General features: G+C 48.8%; 1 protein-coding gene across 4 annotated transcripts in view; it reads left to right on the forward strand.

Moving 5' to 3' along the window:
• Gas7 (growth arrest specific 7) overlaps nt 1-20,035 on the forward strand; it is a 232,331-nt gene that overhangs the window by 60,439 nt on the left and 151,857 nt on the right. Inside the window, exon 1 of one of the 4 annotated variants that reach the window (XM_037200583.1) lies at nt 16,149-16,173. The exons of 1 other annotated variant lie outside the window; for it this stretch is intronic. Coding sequence is in view for 2 of the 3 variants with exons in the window: in XM_037200581.1 (XP_037056476.1) it covers nt 16,783-16,838 (56 nt within the window). In the remaining variant the exon portion in view is untranslated. Of the gene's footprint in view, nt 1-16,148; nt 16,174-16,668; nt 16,839-20,035 lie in introns of those variants that run through there. 2 more of the 4 variants (XM_037200581.1, XM_037200579.1) reach the window with 2 other exon arrangements.

Consider the following 20,035-nt stretch of genomic DNA (forward strand, 5'->3'; position numbering starts at 1 on the left):
TATTTCTCAGCAACAAGAAGAGATCTTGTACCTGTATATGTGTGTGTGGACGGGGGTTGAGGGGGTTGAGTGGGTGGGGGTGGTATGTTTGTGAGCATGTATACTGGACACTCTAGTGCATGTGAATTCTTTCCCTCATGAACTCCTCCCATTCATTCGTTATTCAAGTGTTTCCCTGCTGAGAACTCCAAGGAGTTCCAGAAGAAAGGAGCCAGTTAGAGCAAAGACTTTCCCCATCTGAGAAGTACCTCCCCTTCCCCAAAAGGGACCCTTTAACCTTTGCTTTTCCTTGAATCCCTGGGTCACTCTCTGATGGCTACAAGATGGATATGCAATTGGAACAGTGTTACCATCCAGTCCCTTGCATATCCAGAGACTGCTCTGAGATGGGGGAGGGGGATTGGCATTGATGGGCAGGGCAGCACTCAGGACAGGCAGAGCTCACCCACTGCAGCCCTATCCAGCTGTCTCTGGCTCTGTGGGTGATAGGACTGGGCATGTGCAGGTCTGGGAGCGAAAGGGAAGTGTTAATAAACAAAGCAGGGTGGAGGGGCTGCTGAGCGATTTATTAGCTAAATATTTTCCGGATGTTTTCACAGTTCTTTAAGGCTAATCCAGGGGAAGGCTATGAGACTTAGTCAAATGCCTTCAGTGGCTTCCACCCTCAACTGGACCCCTTGCACCCTGTCCTCATTCCTAGTACCACCCATACCTCCCCCTCCCCCACTGCATCACAGTTCACTCCCCTCTTCCAGGCTCCTTCTCCCCACCCCCCTCATAATTAAATACATCACTGTACGACATCCTTTGCAACTGAACAGTCTTTTTAAATGTTTGTTTTTCTAAGATTATTTTATGTGTGCGGGTATTTTGCCTACATGTATGTCTGTGCACAATGTGTATGCAGTGCCCACAGAGGCCAGAAGAGGGCGTCAGATCCTCTGGAATGGGAGTAATAGACTATTATGGGCCACCATGTGGGTACTGGGAACTGAACCCAGGTCTCCTGGAAAAGAAGACAGTTCTCTTGACTGCTGACCCATCCACCTCTCCAGCCCCTTCCCTTAAAATTCTTTCAGTGTATTTTTTTAAGAGGGGCATGAGATTCAAGACAGGGTTTCTCTGCATAGCCCTGGCTGTCCTCTTTGTAGACCAGGCTAGCCTCGAACTCACAGAGATCTACCTGCCTCTGCCTCCCAAGTACTGGGATAAAAAGGCGTGCGCCACCACTATCTGGCTCTTTAAGTGTGTTTCTATCAAGCTAGGCATGGTGACACATGTCTGTAATCACAGCGCACAGGAGACATGGGCAGGAAAACCATAGGTTTGAGGCCAGCCTTGGCTACAGAGAGAGCCTTTGTTTGCTGGGGTAGGGGAGAGTATTTCTATCAGTATATGCGTCTTTGGCCATTTCCAATTTTTACTATTAATTCATATTTTAATTCCTATTTCAACAAATTACTACTAAAGTCCCCTAGTGATGGATACTGAGGTTGCTTCCTTTTAGATTTTTTTTTTTTTCTGTTAAGATCACTGAAAGCAACATTCTCTGGGATGCTGTCTTTCTTACTGCCTGAGGTTCATGTCAGTGGCTGGACCAATGTTGTCCCACTGTTCTTTAGAAAGGTCAGACCAAGTTGTGATCTTTTACAGTGTCCAGTGCCTTGTTTACTAGTCAAGACAGGCACTTTCACACCACCGAGGACATTTAGTGACACTGTTGCCTCCTATAGAAGGGATGCTGGGAGGGGCCGGAGGCATAGTACCTGCCAGTGGGGACTTGTGCTCATGCATGGGATGGCTGGGAGCCTTCCAGGGGTTGCAGGCAAAGGTTGGAGGAGTGTCCGGCTTCTGAGCAGCCTTCCATACCTAGCATGCAGCTTCTGCTAGTGTGTGCTACCTTGTCTGAATGTGAGCTGTATTCCACCCCTACAGGACTGAGACTGGTGTGGATTAACTTGGGATGCATCAAAGCTGGCAACAGGCAGGGCACTGTGCCATGGAGGCTGCATTGTCCCTTGGGACCCTGCCCCACTAGGTCTCATTAGATGCCTAGGTACAAATTTCTGGCTCGGTCTTTCTGGCCCAGGTCTGGCAGTAGGGCCAGGGCTGCCCATGGACTGTCCATTTCCCTGTCTGCCTTCAGCTTGGCCTTTTCTTGTTGGAGGCTTGTGCAAGGCCCCACCACGAGGGGCTGGTTGGAGCCGGGAGCCGCGTGGGGAGCCCTCTTGGGCACAGTGATGGCTCTGTTTCCTCCTCTGCCTTGTCAGGGGCTCCCATTCACTGGAAGGAGAGTCACACATTCCCCCTTGAGATAAGAATAGAGCCCAACTGTGCCCCAGGACAGAGTCCAGCTTCTTCAGCCGGCCCTTCGAGGCCTGGCAAGGGCTCCCAGATGGTACTGGCATGAGTGGGCCCTGGCTGCCTGCCCCACCAACCTCTTGTGCATTGTGTGGCTGGGACACTGGGTCCAGTGTGCATGCCTGTCCAAGCCCCAGAACCCATCATGACCAGGCTCTGCCCAGGAGGGAGGAATTTGTCTTCATAGTATCTGGTCTAGGGCTCTGCAGAGTCCCATCTGTTACCAGCCTTGATGTGCCCAAGGTTTATCCAGACTTCTGGAAGGGTAGAAAGGAAAACATGCTTGGGAAGGGCAACATACATTAGCAAAAGCTGGAGGCTGGATATTAAAGGCTGCTAAGCCGCTGCTAAGATGCTAAGCTTGAAGCCCTTTACTGATACTTCAAAGGATGATACAAGACCCAGTGGAGATTAGAGAAGGCAGATGTGATGAGCAGGGTCCTGGAGCCTCCACACTTAGCTCTGCCTGGATCTGAGGCATGAGATGGAACATCCAAGAGTTCTCTGGACAGCAAAACCCAACAAGTAGCTATATCAACCAGGCAAGAGGCTCAGAGTGGGCCTGGTGTAGACGAAATTCTAAATGATCTTATTAAATAAGAAACACAGAGCCAAATGCAGAGTTAAAAGCCCAAGAGATCAAAGTACTAGCCTTTAGCTTACCACTCGCTGCCGTCCTTCCCCTGAGAGAGAGACCTTCTCCTATGTGACCTGTCTTTTTATTCTACCTTCTGTTCTACCTTCTCATTGGCTCTAAACCCAACCACATGATTTCTTCATCACTGCCTGTCTACACAGACCTCCAGGTCTCTATGGTTCATACTGGGATTAAAGGTTAGGGTTACCACTTAGCTGTGTCCTTGACTACGCAGAAACTCTGCCTGCCATATGATCGGCTTAAGGGCATGTGCCGCCACCACCGGACTTCTGCTAAATGGCTTGCTTTTAGCTCTGATCCCCAGGCAACTTTATTTATTAACGCACAAATAAAATCACGTTTCAGCACAAATAAAAGATCACCATAGGCTGGAGGTATGGCTCAATGGTAGGGTGTTTGCTTAGATCTGGGTTGAATCTCCAACTTGGCAATGGCCAGACAGCAACAAAAACAACAACAACAACAAAAACAAAAACATATAGTGTTCCTACAGTGCTCCTTGGCTCTCCTCAGGGTCATCCCAGGTGATGACCAGCCTTTAGACTGCAAAGCATTTCTTTCTCAAAATGTGTTCCCTGCATGGCTGCACTTGCAGCTCCTGGAAACTCACTGGACAGAGTTACATGTTCTCAGTCCTACCCACAACTGCCAAATCCAAATCCCGGAGTAGACCTCAGAAGTCTATTGCAGCACTTACCCCTGGGGACCTGGTATGGATCTAAGCAGAATGTATGTGTAAAAATACCTCAAAATGATTCCTGGGTCAGACAGGTGACAGGTCTGTTGACATCCACAGGCATCACATAAAGGATTATAAATGTATTATTTGCTTATCTTCCAGTTTACCTTCAAAGAATCCACTCTACAGATTTTTCACATATTTCTGTGCAGTTTGCATCCATGTGAGATGAGTTTTTTTGAGTTTATCAGTGCCAACACTAGGGCTCCATAGAGGTAAATGTTTCCCTGTGTTAGATAGCTATGATTGTCATCTGGGATCTTCACCTTGACTCTAGAACTTTTGCTTATCCTTCTGTGGCTGTTACCACTTCAGCAGTCAGCTCCTTGGTGAGGGCTGAGGCTACCCTTCTGGTAGGGGTCATAGCTGAGGTCCCAGTGGTCTCATCGGGTTTAGGAAGACACATGTGTTTTGGGGTATTTGAGTAGGACCACACTCATTAGTGTTTGGGACAGTGTCTTGAATTGACAGTATCTAAGGTTGTCTCTTAGTAAATGTATCCCTGGTAAAAGAAGGATTCTGGAAGGAGTGGGATTGGACACTGGCAACCTTTCCAAGGAGAAAGAAAGGACAATTTGCAAGCCTTCAGTGACGGGGGAAGGATGCAGGCAAATACAGTGGCAGGTGCCTTGGAGGCTTTAGGAGGCTGTGAAGTATCATCCCCAGGCTGGATGGGTCTGGGAGCGATGTGCTAGGCGTGGCCCTTGTACATGGGGAGAGGATGCCTGCAGGGTTTCTGGACACTGCACAGTCAGAACTCATGCTCTGCTGTCCTCCTTCTTCCTGCCTGCTACCTCCAAGGGCTATGGTGTCCCTCCGCTTTGAATATAGGGCTTTGTCTGATGCTGTCTTGTAGTGACCCTTGCATGGCCAGCTTCTGGCCATGTCTCCATGCCGTTGGTGAGAGGCGACACAGTTGTCTTGTGCTTGTGAGTACTCTGTGACAGGGGCCTGAGAGGCTCTAGGCAGATGTGGGACCACTCCAAGACTCTCCCATGAGGGTTATTCAGGATTTCTGAGGTAATACCACAGAGGACCTTCTGGACTCCTGAGACTCGGTGGTGTTGAACGAGGTTGGATACAGGGGAGGTCTAAGGCTAGCTCCTCAGGGCACCCTGTCCAGCTTATACTGGCCACAGCTTCTCAACCCCTTCTCTTCACATGTGGGGAGACGGGGAGACTGTTTTAAATTACACCTGTCTGTTCAGAAATATTGAGTAATGGCATTTATCAAGGTCCTACTGTTTTCTGAGCATTGTTGAAAACACTTGACTTTTATTTTCTCATTTAATCCACAAACAGAATTGTGGTCGATAGTCATTTTACATTTGAGGAAACTGAGTCACAGAGCACTTAAATAATTTCACCCTCCATTTATCCAGTGAGCAAATGGCAAAGCCAGGGTTTATATTTAGGCCATCTCTCTCCAGAGCCCAAGTTCTTTTGTTTGTTGTTTGTTTGTTTATCATATTTAATTTTTGGTGTGTGCAGGTGCACGAGGAGGCCAGAGGCACTGGTTTCCTCTGGAGCTTGAGTTATAGACAGTTGTGAAAGTCCAATGACATGGGTGCTTTCTAGGACTTGAACTTGCGTCCTCTGAAAGAGTAGCACATGCTCTTAACTGCTGAGTCATCCCTCCCACTCCTCCAGGGCCCAAGGTTTTAACTCCAGGCTGCCATCTTAAGATTGCCCTTCCATACTCTGTCTGCCGGTTAGACATGACTTAGCCCCACCAAAACTCACATAGAAACTTGGTTCCCAGGGTAACAGTGTGGGGACATGCTGCATCTCTGGCCTCATGGATGGGCTAATCTCCCTCCCTCTTCCTCTCTCTCTCTCTCTCTCTCTCTCTCTCTCTCTCTCTCTCTCTCTCTCAGAAGGGACTAGATCTTGTGGGGAGAGAGATATTTTTTGTTTGTTTTGATTTTGTGTTTATTTATGTATTTTGTGTATGTGTATGTGCATGTGTGTCTGCAATACATGCCATGGTGTGTGAGTCAAGCTCAGAGGACGACTCTCGGTAGTCGGTTTTCTCTTCCCACCATGTGGGTTCTGGGGACTGAACTCAGGTCGTCTAGGTGACCCAGTTGGGCATTAGGGGACTGGGTTAGTACTACAAGAGCTTGTTGTCATCAAGCAAGGCAACCCCTGGTGTTGGCCCCTTCAGCATGTACCGCTTGTCACCCATGTACCTGTCCTTACCCTATGACGTCATCCTCCGTGAGCCCCCTCCCACCCCAAGCTAAGTAGATGCTGATTCTGTGCTTTTGAACTTCAGAACTAAGAGAGAAAATAAACCCCCTGGGCTGCTGCTTAGTTCTAGAGTTGGATTGAGCCCTGGCAGGACTATTTGAAAGCTCAGTAGTGAGAGAGAAAGAGAGAGAGAGAGAGAGAGAGAGAGAGAGAGAGAGAGAGAGAGAGAGAGAGAGAGAGAGAGAATGGTGTTCCACATTCCTTGGCCCTCTCAAGACCCTGAAATTCATCGAAGGAGACAACCAGAAGAGTTTCTAGTAGATGATGTTCGGACTAGTTCATGGTGATTGCTCTGTTGTTGGTGGCCATGTCTTCTCTTGGGCCTGGGACCAGCACTATTCCAGCCAGCTCACAGCTCCATGTGGAAGGGTCAAGAGCTGGGAGACCATAAAGGGCTTTCAACAACAGCAGTCTTGATTTTGCTCCCAACAGGAAGTACCTTGCACTCTGCTCTCCAGCAACCCTGGCAGGTGGCTAACATTTCTAAAAAGGGGATGCTAGCCTGTGGTCAGAGGCCTGAGTTTTGTAGCCCAGGCTGATCTTCTGTATACCCAGGTGTGACATCCTGCTCTGTCGTCAGGCTGTGGCTTTTCGGGGAGGCACCCAGCTAGACAAGAAGAGTCAAAACCTTTCTAACAGGTGTCCGGTCAGCACCAGTTGGAGATGGCAGCCAAGTAGGGCTCACTTAGTACTGGGGTCGGTTCTTCTTGAGAAAGTATTGGTTCTACCATATGGAATGGTGAAGTTAATTAACATGGCCCTAAAAGCAGTGCCTTCTGAGGCGGTGGCCAGGCAAGGGGTACGGAGGCACCTTACCTCTTCTAGAGGTTTCTTCTAGAGAACCCACTGCACTATGATTTTTGTCTGGTAGCTGAGAAGGTATGGTACGACATTAGTGGAGCCAGCGTGGACCTGGGACTCAAGAATCAGCAAGTCCCAAGGCACTGCATTTCATCGTGCTCCATGGTTCTGTGTGATGATGTCCTGTGATACAGGGAGAGCCCGCTCATTCATGAACCTCCCATAATTCATTGTCCGAACCTCTCTTTTCCAAGTAAGACATCGCCTTGGTGAGAAGGGGGCTCTCACAGGCCGTGGGTGGCCCTCATTCATCATATGTCACCGGATGAAGGATCAAGTGAATGGAGTGACCAGAAGGGCTGGAAAGCTGTCTAGAACTGGGATGTGAAAGCAATAGGAAAATCTTGACCCTCTTAAGAGTGACACCACCTAGGTCCCCTGAGCACCCAGCCGTCCCCTCACCCTACCCCCGGCTTGCTTGTTTTGTTTTTCCAGGCCAGAGTTTCATTCTGGGGTTCCATAACCCAGGCTGGCCTGGCACTCAAAAGCCGTCTTACCTCGGCCGTGTAGGCAACGGCATCAGGTGACACTTTGCCTGGCTCCCCTTTGCTCTTTGCTATTCTTAGCCCACCACCACCTTCTAACATTCTTGGAGTGGGGTGATTTTGTTGTTTGAGACACTATCTTGATATATGTATCCTAGGATAGCCTTGAACTTGTGATCCTCTCTCAAGCCTCACGGTGTTGGGTGTGCTCTACCACAGCCAGCTCGTCTCTCTCCTCCCCGTCCCTTTCCCTTTCTTCTAATAGTCTCTATATTTTACTTACGAGTCGTGAATGATGTCTATTCCCTCATCCAAACCAGCCCTGCTTCCTACTGGAATACGTGTACCTGGAAGGCAGAAGTTCATTCCCATCTCTCTCCTGTTCACTGATGGGCCAGGAATACCTGGAAACAGGGCCTGGTACTTGATTACACTTCCTGGAGGAAATGGGCTAGGCAACATCAGGCTGGTGCCATCTGTCCCTGAGAGTCCCTTCGACATGCTGTTCTGCTGGTTTCTAACAAGAAGGGAGGACCCACTTCCCTGGGAGGTGCCTGCCCTGGCCCTTCATTGTATTCTTGACTTACTTGGCCCTGAAGTGGGACCACCCCAATCCCTCACAACGGCTCACAGACAACTGAGCTTTCTGGAACCTCTTGGCAGGGTGCTTGGGGCCTCTGGGGCAGGCCAGGGAGACTGACAGGTAGTGAGTGGAGCTGTTTGGAGCCAGGATTTTGGAGCCTGTGGTTGGACTGCATTCTCCTGCCCTGCCCCCACACTGGTTCCCACCCTGTGGGCTGGGGCAAGTGGAAAAATGCCTGATTGAGAAATCCAGGGTGCAGACGAAATCCCTGTTTATTCAGTCTCCATTGTCTTGTCTTGCAACTAGGATGAGGCTCCCAGGCTTCATCTGGGTGGTCATTGCATCGGCACCTAGGGAGGGACAGGGCCTCTGCTTCCTGTTGTCTTCTTGGTAGAGCACAGACTCAGGTGCTTTGCGTGGAGCCCTGCATCCAGATGTGCACACCCAGATGTGCACTTGACATTCCCACACAACCTGCCCCAAACCAGGCTCCCTGATCTCAGAGAACAACAGAGGTGTCTTAACAGCTGTTCTTGTCCAAGTCCTCAGAATCCTTGACACCTCTCTCTCTCTCTCTCTCTCTCTCTCTCTCTCTCTCTCTCTCTCTTCCCCTCCCTCCCTCCCTCCCTCCCCCCTGCAGCCGCACATATGCTGGGAAACCAGATTGGTGCTCTTCTTGCAAATCTGATTTTGTATTCCTACCATTTTCACAGCCCGGGGTCCCCCAGACCCTTCCCATCCTGTTGGTTAGAGCTAGAGCCATTAATCTGCTAACCAGGCTCTACTGTTGTCGCCGGTCTCTTCTTTTTATTTACTTTTTTTTTTTCCTTCTTGAGACAGGCTCTCACTCTGTAGCCGTGACTGGCTAGGAGTTCTCTCTGTAGAGCAGGCTGGTGGTGAGCTCACAGAGAGCCCCCTGTCTCTGCCTCCTGCACTCTGGGATTAAAGGCGTGCACCACCACCTTGTCTGCCCCAGTCTGTTTCTGATCATGTCACACTTCTGCTTTAGGACATTCCAGTGGCTCTGGTGCCCACAGAGGAAAAGCTGAGGCAAGCAATGGCTCGAGAGACAATCAAAAAAACATGGCCTCTGTAATGAACATTGTTTTCCTTGTCGTTGTTCTCTAATAACACAGTGTAACAACTACGTTTGCAGCGTTTACATGGTGTGAGGTGTCCTGGGAAATCTGGAGGTGATTTGAAATGTACAGGAAGAGCTGCTGAGATGGCTCAGTGAGGACAGGGGTCTGCTGCCAACCCCCTCCTCCCCCACAGGGTGGAAGGAGAGAACCTGTTCTGGAAGTGGTCTTCTAGTCTGGATGTGAGCATGTGTGCGTGCTCCAGCACACCCCAGAGCAGCCAAGTTAAAACGAAGTACAAGAGGATATTGTGTAGGTTCTATACATGTGCTAAGCCATTGTCGTAAGTCGCTCACTGGAATGATGGCTCAGCAGTTAAGAGCACTCATCGTTCTTCCAGAGGACCTGGGACGTACCCTAGCACCCACATGACAACTTACAACCCTCTGTAACTCCACCTAGCACCCACATGACAACTCACAACCCTCTGTAGCTCCAGCGCCCTCTCCCAGCCTCCAGGGGCACAGCACCCACTCGGAGATACATGTGGGCAAAATACCCCCACACACAAAATAGCAAAATTAAATAATTTAAATATCCACCCCACCTCCGCTTTATGTGTGTGTGTGTGTGTGTGTGTGTGTGTGTGTGTGTGTGTGTGAGGCACTTGAAAATCCACAGGTTATGGTGGCTATGGGGGATCCTGGCCTTTATCCTCAGCAGATACTGAATCACAATGGTGTAGAAAGGGTTCGTTCGGCACTGCTTGTGAGTTTAGCCATTCACCGCAGGTCTTGGAATGCATCCTCCAGGGATTAGCCGAAGAATTCTTTTGCTCTGTGTATTTCCTATGAGTGGTCACTGTCAGGATGTAAGGGTCCCGGCTGATCTTTGAACCCAGCCTCATTTTATAAGAGCAACGAAGACCTGCAGGAGAGAGGGACCCACCGCCGTTTCCTGGTCACCTGAAATTTCCAGAGCCCCCAGGCTTGAGAATCCCATCCTGTCTTCACTTCCACTCCCTGCTGAATAATCCACTCGGGGCCCCTTCTCCCCACAGGCACAGCCAGGAGCAGCAAGGCTCCAGGAGTGTGGCAGGTCCTCAAAGCCAGTGTGGAAGGTGAAGGTTTGGAGTCCCAGCTGCCACTGGAGTGAGATGATGGGGAGAATGGGGGGTTCTCCCCAGGCATGAGGGACAGGAGACAGTGTTCTGTCCCATTGGTAGTCCGTGTGGGGGGTGTGGTATGTGGAACAAGAAGCAAAGAAAAGGATTTTTTAAAAGGGGGGAGGGGGAGGGGCAAGGAGAATGGACAAGGATGTAGGATAAGAGTTGTGTCTTCACAGTGGGCACCTCAGCTTGGGGACGCCAACAGAGCCCTTGGCACATGGTCAAGGAGGAGCCAAGAAAGACGGGCTTCTAGGGACCCAGCTGCAGCCCTTCAGTGGGGACCAGTTGGCTGTTATGTGGTAGCTGTCTCCTCTGGAGAGAACAGGTTTGGAATAACTTACTGAGTTGCGGGAAGTGACACCCCCCTACACACACCGACTCCCCCAGCCTTCCTCCTTCCCCTCCTCCCACCGCCACCGCCTGTGACACCCTCCCCCTCCCACCCCACCCCCCAGCTTTCCTCCTTCCCCTCCTCCCACCGCCACCACCCGCGGCACACACACACACACACACACACACACACACACACACACACACACACACCGCACCCTCCCCCCCAGCTTTCCTCCTCCTCCCACTGCCACCGCCACCGCCCGCGCGCCCCCCACCCCTTCTTCAGCTTGCCCATGAAGCCTCTTGCTTAAGAGTGAACCTCCAGCTGTGGTTTTTGCACCACGTTGCCCTCTAGTACACCGGCCACTCCCACAGGACTCCTCTCCTCCCTGCCTCCCTGCCTCCCTCTCCTCTTCTGGCTGCTGACTCACAGACAGAGCTCTGCTCTTGCACAACAGTCTAAGCTCCTGCTCTCTGAGAAGCACTGTTCTCCTCCAAACTATCAGCTCGAGGGGGTTGGGGGGGGGGCTGGTTTATGCCTTTTCATTTGGGTTAATGTTTTCCGCATTGAAGTCTGAAGATTAGTGTGTGGCCCCGTCTCTACAACCACGAAAAGGACCTAGTGCCCAGTGTGGGTCTGGCACAGAGAATGAAGCCAGCCAGACAGGCAGAGGACAGTTTGGTGCTTCACTCCCCAAGCCTGTCTGGCCCGCAGCTGGCTCGGCAGCTCTGGCCTCCTCACTTCCAAGGCAGAAGCCCAGGGAAGATGCATCCTTCACATGCTGCTTACCGGGGACTCCACTCTCCTGTCAGTTTCCTCCCCTTGAAAGGCACACACACGTCTTGCAAGGGTGTGAAGAGGTAATTGCTTCAAGCCTGAGACTGCCTACGGAAGAAGAAGCCATGTGTCAGGAAGTGACAGGCAGTTGGAGGGTGTGGAAAATGCTATCTCTGTGGCTTTAGAAGTGTCACACGACTATGTGTGTGTGTGTGTGTGGCTTTTTTTTCTTTCAAGAACCATAATATTACCTTTGTTGCTATGGTGTTGTTGTGGGGGTGGCTAATTGGATGCAGCCCCATCTGATGCAGGCTAGTGTCTGGTGTCCATGGCGACTATCACACGGGCAGCCATGGGACTCACTTTGATTTTCTTCCCTGGAGTGAGAAGGCGGCAGGGGATCATTCAGGGGTGGCCGTCACAGGGCCACAAAGCTGGATTCAACATGGGGTAAAGCATTCCTTGGTCGTTTCCAAAACTGGACTGCAGCCCAGATTGACTGGGAGCCAGGTGTCAGGGAACTCCTCTCGAGGGGCCGCAGTTAATAACGCAATGGCATCCTAGGCAGAGACAGGGGTCTCGTGCCTGCAGAGCATGCTGGGGGCTCAGGGTGGTGTGCAGGTACTGACTGCCTTCCCAAGGAGACAACAACGTTCGTGGAGAAGTGGATTTCAAGCTTGGGTCTGCAAACACAGGTGCAGAAGCCTACTGATGTTTCCCTCCTGGGGCGGAGAGGGGGGAGGTGTCAGTCCTGATAAACTCACCCTGCACCGGAAAGATCATTAAGGGGAAAACACATCAGGAGACACCTCACCTGAGCCAGGCCTTGCCTTCAGTCAGCAGCAACTCATTGTCCTATAGAGGCTCTGTTATTTCCTCTTAAAACTGCAGGGCTGACAGGGAGCTACCACCCACTGCTGTTCCCCAGCATGAGAGAGGATCAAACTACACATTGCTACTAACCCAGGAAAAGATCAAGGTGAAAAATCTCCGGATAGTTTCTCTTGGATGTCAAGCACCACATACCACTAGAAAGTATACACTAGAATGGAGATATAGGGATAGATAGATAGATAGATAGATAGATAGATAGATAGATAGACAGTTAGATCAAAGGGTGTAAATCAGGAATTGTCTGTACCTTTGTTAATTTTACACTTTTTGTTGTTGTTTGTGGGTTTTGAGATATGGTCTCACTCTGTAACCTAGGCTTAGCTGAAACTTACTGTGTAGCCCAGCCTGGCCTTGAGTTCACGGCACTCTTCCTGCCTCGGTCTCCAGAGTGCTGGGACTACAGGTATAAGCTACTATATCCAGCTTAATTTTGTGCTTGTTGAGTAGTAATATTTGCTGACATCTGAGATTTGAAAACTAGTCAGAGACTATAGGATGAAAAGTGGTTTTCCTTCTAACCCTTGTCCCTGTCAGTCCCCTTCCCAGAATCCACACAAGTTACTGATTTTTTATTTCTGTTTTTTAAATTTTAAATTTAAAAAATTATTTACTTAAAATTTTGTGAGTGTGTGTGTGTGTGTGTGTGTGTGTGTGTGTGCGCGCGCACATGCATGCCCCATAGAGGCCAGAAGAGGGCACTGGATTCCCTGGAGCTAAAGTTACAGGAGGTTTTGAGCTACTCTACATGGCTACTGGGAATTGAACTCAGGACCTCTGGAAGAGCAACAAGTGCTCTTTATTGCTGAGCGATCTCTCCAGTCCTTCTCCTCCTATTTTTAAAAAATAAGTATTTTTATTTTATCTGTGTTTGTCTGCAAGGAGAGGGCACTGGATCCTTTGGCACTGTAGTTAAACTGGTTGTGAGCCACCATGTAGGTACGGGGAGCAGAAACCAGGCCCTCTGCAAAGGCAGCCAGGGCTCTTAATAACTGAGTTGTCTCTCTAGCCTCCCTCCCCCTCCCCTGGCTTAAGTATTTTTATTTATTTGTTTGTTTGTTTGTTTTTGAGACAGGATCTCCTTCGGTAACCCTAGCTGTCTTGAAATCTGCTAAGAAGACCAGGCTGGCCTCACACTCACAGTGATAATCTACTTGTCTCTGCCTTTTGAACACTGGGATTAAAGACATGCATTGCCACATCTGCCCTGAATTTTTTTCATTTAAAATCATGTTTTTATTTAGTTATTTTGTTTGTGCATGTGGTAGCAGGGTGGAAGGATTTGCACACTTGTTATGGTGCTCAAGTGGAGGTCAGAGGACATCTTGCAAGAGTTGGTTCTCTCCTTCCACCATAGAAGAAATGAAGTCTGCTGGCCTTTTCACATATTGTAAATGTAAATGTTGAAAAGGGCCTCTCCTGGAGCCAAGCTGCATATGGGACTATATCTATCCACTGACCCACAGAGGGACTCATCAAGTCTGCAAAAGACTACAGGACAGAGGGTCTTTTGAGGGTCCCTGGGAGCCAAGCAAGACCCAGCTCAGACCCTTAAAAGAGAGCAACAATATGGAGAACATGACAGAAGAACTGAGGCCCTATGGGCAGCTCCCTTTATCTTTCCTACTTCCTCCTCCGTCTAATCTCTGTCTGTACACCCCACCCCAATGTCCCTGCTCACACCCCCACCCCAATGTCCCTGCTCACACCCCCACCCCAATGTTTATAAGTTTATTAAGGTACACAATATTTTGGGGAACATAATATCACCACATTTCCTCTCTTTTTGTCTAAAATTAAAGAAAGCTTATAACTAATACAAGGAAAACTATCCAATAAGTATATACAATATATACAGGAAAAATTACATTAACGATGTCTAGTCCATTAACATTTGACAGATTCAGATAAAACCTCCATTATATATATTAACAATGTCCAGTCCAGTAACAATGTCCCTGCTCACACCCCCACCCCAATGTCCCTGCTTACAGTGTCCACTCTGTGTCTTCAGCTTCTCACATGCCAAGGATCTAGTCTTCTTGGTAAAAGCCAGACTCTGGCAAATACCTCTTGACACCATTCCTTGGGACACGTTCCCCAGGATGAATTCCAGGGTGGATTCGGGCGTGGTGGCATCATTTCTGTCCTCTTAAGTTTTTCTAGTCATGGGATTGGAGGTAGAGCTAGAGTCTGGAATGTTTGGAGAGATGTCTTAAGCCAGCACGGCCCAATAGAACTTCTGTGGTGATGGAAACCTTCTGTTTGTGCTGCTACCGTGTGCTTGGTAACACTGGGGATGTGGTGAAAGGGACTGAGGAGCTGGGGTCTTCAATTTTGTTTCATTTGAATTAACTTAGATTTAGATTGTTGCCCGTGTCCTCCAGTAGTGGCCATATCAGATAGCACAGCTCCAAGGTACACACTTTTAGGGATAAGAGTCGGACATGAAAAGCCTTTTAATGGGACCAGGTGTTGGTGGCATAAACGTGACTTTAATCCCAGCACGTAGGAGTCAGAGGTCAGTGTATCTTGGGGGACTCAAGGCCAACCTGACCTACATAGGGAGTTCTAGTTCAGCTAAGGTTACATAGTGAGAGCTTGTTCCCCAAAAGAGGAATATGAAAAAAATTTAAAGGGAGGTGTGTGTCTCACGTAGTCCAGGCTAGCCTCAAACTCCCACATAGCTGATCTTGAACTTCTGCTTCTACATGTACCTGCCCTCCCCCATAAACAAACAAATAAATATAATAAAAGCATTTTTTTAAAAAAAAAAAAAAAAGAAGAGCTACGTAAGTTCCTGTAAAGAGGCCATTAAACTTAGTGGCTTAAGCAACACATTTCTTCACTCATAATTCTGAAGATCTGGAGTCTGAAATGAGTCTTACAAGGCTAAAAATCCAGGCGTGGCCTGGGCTGGCTCCTTGTGAATCTTTGAGAACACCCCATTCCTTTCCTCCCGTCTTCAGGAGCTCCTTGCTTGGTTCATGACTCCTCATCATGTGTCTTGGCTCCCATCTCTGGTGTCACACAGTTTCTCCCCCTCTCCCCCCACACTGTCTTCCTTTTGTTTCATGGTGGTGCTGAGGTTTGAACCCACGACTTCCTAAGTGTTAGGCAAGCACTCTGCCACTGTCCTGCCTCCCAGGCCCACTTAGGAGGGCTCTTTCTGCCCAAAAACTATCCAGGGTAACTCTCCATCTCATCTAACTTTATATACCCTTTGAAAATCCTTCCTGCCATATAAGGCAACTTTAGAAGGCTCTGGCTGTGAAGATGTGAAGAAAGCTGGGTGTGGAGGTGCACATCTATAATCCTAGCACTTAGGAGGCAGAGATGGGAGGAGAATCATGAGTTCATGGGTGTCCTCAGCTACACAGTGAGTCTAAAGGGACAGACAGCCTGAGCTGCATGATTCCCTGTCTCAAAAAAGAAAAGAAAGTGACCATGTCTGGGGTCTGTTCGTCAGCCTAGCCCAGGGAGTCCTTTCAGCAGTTGAATAAGAACAATTTTATACTAGAGAGTTGTTTTAAGCAATGAGCGTACTGGGTCAGTGGACTTGGGCATTACTTGGTCGCTCATGTGGACCGGCTGATGTTTGAGAACCGCAGATGCAGATCTCAAATTTGCTGCGTGTCAAAAATCACCTAGATAATGAGGGTTATGTGCCCAGCAGGGCTCAGAGCACCACTTCCTGTGTTTCCGGACCGGTGAGTGCTTCCTGGGCTCCCCAGGAGACTGTGATCCTCAGAGGAATTTGGAAGGCTGAGAACTGTTGTGTGCTCTGAGATTTCCTACGTGCTGGCAGTGGGAGGTGAAATGTGAAGGCCAGGCTACAGACAGGAAGTGCTGGGGACTGAGGAGGGGCCAGTGCCTGCCGTGAAGCTACTACCTGAACCACACCTGCCAGGCCAGGGAAGGCGTGGCTTCCCCAGAAGCAAGGCAAGTGTTCTAAGCAGAGGAAGAGACCTCTGCTGCACCCAGGTAAGCATGTCACCTCTGGGGACTTGGGAGCAGTCTGGGACCAGAAGAACTAGGGACAGAAAATTGATTTGGTAAGAGGAAAATTAGCACGAGTGATCTGCTACTGTTTGTAGTGTGGACTGAGGTCAGAAGGTGGAATCGGATGAGTTAATTTGAGCTTCAATAAAATAGAAATTTCAGTTCCTCGGCCTTACTGGCTGCCACCACCGGACAAGGTGATAGCCAGGACAATGAGAAAAGGGGGATGGAGGTGAAAGATTCCAGAGGGGATTGACCTGGGTGTGAGCTGACACAGGTCTGACACTCCATGGATGCTTCCTGATAGAGTATGGTGGGAAGTCTGCTCTGCAGGTGCAGGGATGAGGAGCTGCATGCAGGGTGAGTAAGATCAGCCAGCTCCCTCATCTCCTAAGTATTCTTTGGGGTGGAGCAGCGTGGCGTGGTAGAGTTGGGCAACCGGCAGGCTAGCACAAATAAACAAGGAGAGCATTAGCTGGTGATGAGTGATCTGGAGAGTTCCACGGGCTCAGGGGACTGGGGAGTGATTGGGTGGCTTCTTCAGCTTGAGTGCCCGGGGAAGGCCTCTCTGAGAAGGTGGTATTTAAGCTGATGTCTAGATGCCAAGAAGAACCTGGCCATAAGAAGAGATGGCAAGGGCACTCCAGGTAGGGAGAGAGCAATACAAAAACATGAGACAGGATCAAACTTGCTTTGTCTGAGGAACGGAGAGCTGTGGGGTGTGACAGAACCTTCTGCGGTGACAAGGGTACCTTACTCTCTGTCCCCTTGGTGCCTTATGGCAGCTACAGACCATGGGTCACTGGCACAGTGGACAGTAAGATAGAGGAACTGATTTTGCTATTTGGTTTGAGCTTGAAATCATTTCATTGTAACTGTAAACCGCTGCAGGTGAGCGACATCTACCGCGCTGGACAGCACAGAGCGAGAAAGTCAAGGAAACTGGCGGTGGGGCTGTTAGAATGGCCAGAGATGGGGTCAATCCTCATTGCTTTGTGAGCTGTGCTAGATAGTCTAAAGTTTTAAAGATTTGTTTATCGTTTTTATATTATGTGTATAGGGTGTCTTGTCTGCAAGTATGTCTGTATCACATGCAGGCCTGGTGCCCAAGGAGACCAGAAGAGGGCACTGGACTCCCTGGAAATGGAGTTTAGGATGGTTGGGAGCTCTGATGTCGCTGGGTGCCGGGAACTAACCCAGGGTCTCCTGCAAGGGCAGCAAGTGCTCTTAATTGCTAAGCCATCTCTCCAGCCCCATAGTATGAATTTTTAAAAGATGAGTTGTGCAAAGCCTTCAGATGGCTTTAGTTAGAAGGTTGGCATGATCTCATTAATGGGTTTTTTGTTGTTGCTGTTTTGTTTTTGTGTGTGTGTGATCTACCTATCTATCTATCTATCTATCTATCTATCTATCTATCTATCTATCTATCTATCTATCTATCTATGGTAATGAGTCTTTGTTTCCCAGGCTAATCTTAAATTCCTGAGCTTAACTGATTCCTAAGAAGCAAGACCATACTCCTGTGTTACTCTGTGCCTCTCTCTCTCTCTCTCTCTCTCTCTCTCTCTCTCTCTCTCTCTCTGTGTGTGTGTGTGTGTGTGTGTGTGTGTGTGTGTGTGTGTGCATGGACTTGTGTAGATTAAGGCCGACACTGGGTGTCTTTCTCAATCACTTGCCAACCTGGACCTCACCAGTTCCGCTGGACTGGCTGGCCCACACAGTCCAGGGATTTGCCTATCTCAGCTATGCCAGGGCTTGGGTTACAAATGACTGCCACTGTGTAAGGATGACCTTGAACTTCTGATACTCCTAAGTGCTGGAATTACAGGTGTGCTCCATCAGGTCTGGTACATGGTAGAACCAAATGTGCCACAGGTAGCAGGGGTTTTGTGTTGTTTTGTTTTGTTGGAAGTGAAGAGAACAAGTTCCTTGTTAGCATCATTGGATTCCTCCTGAACATCAATGCAGAGATGACAAAGAATCGGGTGACCATGGGAAAGCTAGAGCTTGAGATTGGAGCTTAGGGCCATCTAGAAATGGAAAATGTGTCAAGCTATGAATTGGGGTCAGGTCAGAAAGAGAGTGGATATGTAGAAAAGGAGGAGAGCCCAGGGATACTAAGGTCGTTAAGACTGAACCTAGGGAAAAGACACCGTGGAAGCCAGAGGTCATGGTGTTCAGACTGAAGGACCACCGAATGCTGCTGGCTACCCCAGGACTGTAGGAAAAATAACTACCCTTTGATTTGGTGAGGACACAAAAGTCATTGGTGGCATAAGGAGAGTTTTGGGGACTGTGTAAGAGAGACTTAGAGATAAAGAAGTGGAAGTTGTAACTGATTCATATTTTCAGTGAAAATGTTTGCTGTTGAAAAGCAAAAGAAAAATGCAGAATCTGGAAGCCTGGGGGCATGGGAGAAGGATAGACTGACTGTTTTGAAGGATGAGCACTGTAGGCTGATGGGAAAGTAGGTAAAAGGCACTTGGTTCATTGGGATGTGTGTGTGCATGATGTGGGTAGGATGGAATTTGCGTGGGTGGTTGAGGAGCAGTCACTCTGATGACGGCTCCTGTCTTTCTAACTTAAGTGTGAGGCAAGGCCACCATCAGAGAAATAAGTAATTGTTTTAAAAAATGGGAAACAACCCACTGAGTGACTGTAATAGGGGACTGGACTGATTGAATTCTTCTCCAACCTCAAGATACAAATGCATCGCTGGGGGATGGGTTAAAAGGCAGATTACCTGAGGTGGCATTGAACCTGCTGGTCCCTGGACCCCACTCTGAGCAGCAAGATTCCACAGTATTTTATCAATGGGAAGCTTAGGAAAAAGACACACCATTTCCAAACAGGAATCTAAGATTTGCCTTAGAACTTGCCCATTGCACTGGCATATAGAGTGAGTAGAAATGCTGTCAATTTGAGATCGTGGCCATCTATTCACAGCATGTCTCCTCCCAGTTAGACTTAGCTGGGGAGCTTACATGAAAAACAAAACAAAACAAAAAACAAAACAAAACAAAAAAACAACTGAAACAGAACAGTAGCAAAAACAAAACCTAGGACCTGGATATTTCAATGGTAATTGAGATTCTGAATTAACTTAGTGTGGGTGGTGCCCTACTTTTTAAAAGCTCCCCTGGTCATTCTGATATTAACCCAAGCATGAGAAGCACCTGTGTAAAATACCAGGTCAAAGGAATGACCTTGGGAGGAGGTAGCAAAGATGGGGTGGAGGCAGGGTTGACCCGTGATGTGTTGGGTTCTGGTCTATATAAACAATTTGAGTCACTCAAAATGGGTGTGAGAAGGCCATTCTAGTTGCCTAATCTTACATAGTGTGACCAAAGAAATGCCCTGCCACTCGGTAAGAGCAGTGTGCCCTTCATGGACCTTAGGTGACCTCATTCTACCCAAGGTCAGAGTTTGTTGGGACATCTGGTCTACCATATGTACAAGCTCCACAAGAGAAGAGGTTACTCAGATGGTTCTGTCAGTGCTGGTCCCTCTAGAAAGTTTTCAGAGAATGCCATTAAAAGTCTGAGGCACCTTAAGCTACCCAACTGGGTCAAGAGCAAGAAGGTTGAAAAACTGAGAATCCAACTTAGATGATATGCGCACCCATTTGTCAAAACTCAGGACAGCATAGAGGTCAAAGGTAAAGCATCCTTTCAGTAAATGTGGAGAGGAATCTGGGAGAATCAGTGTGACTGTACACAGAAGGTGTGGTATAGCTGCTGGCCCTTGGCTCAGCAGCAAAAACAAAAAAGTGTGAGGCAGAGGGTTTAATTGGCTCTCGTAAGTGAAAAGGCAGCAGCAGGCTTGTGGCCGGAGGCTTGGTGCT

The sequence above is a fragment of the Peromyscus leucopus genome, chromosome 8b, assembly GCF_004664715.2.
Source record: "Peromyscus leucopus breed LL Stock chromosome 8b, UCI_PerLeu_2.1, whole genome shotgun sequence".
Taxonomy (NCBI): Eukaryota; Metazoa; Chordata; class Mammalia; order Rodentia; family Cricetidae; genus Peromyscus; species Peromyscus leucopus.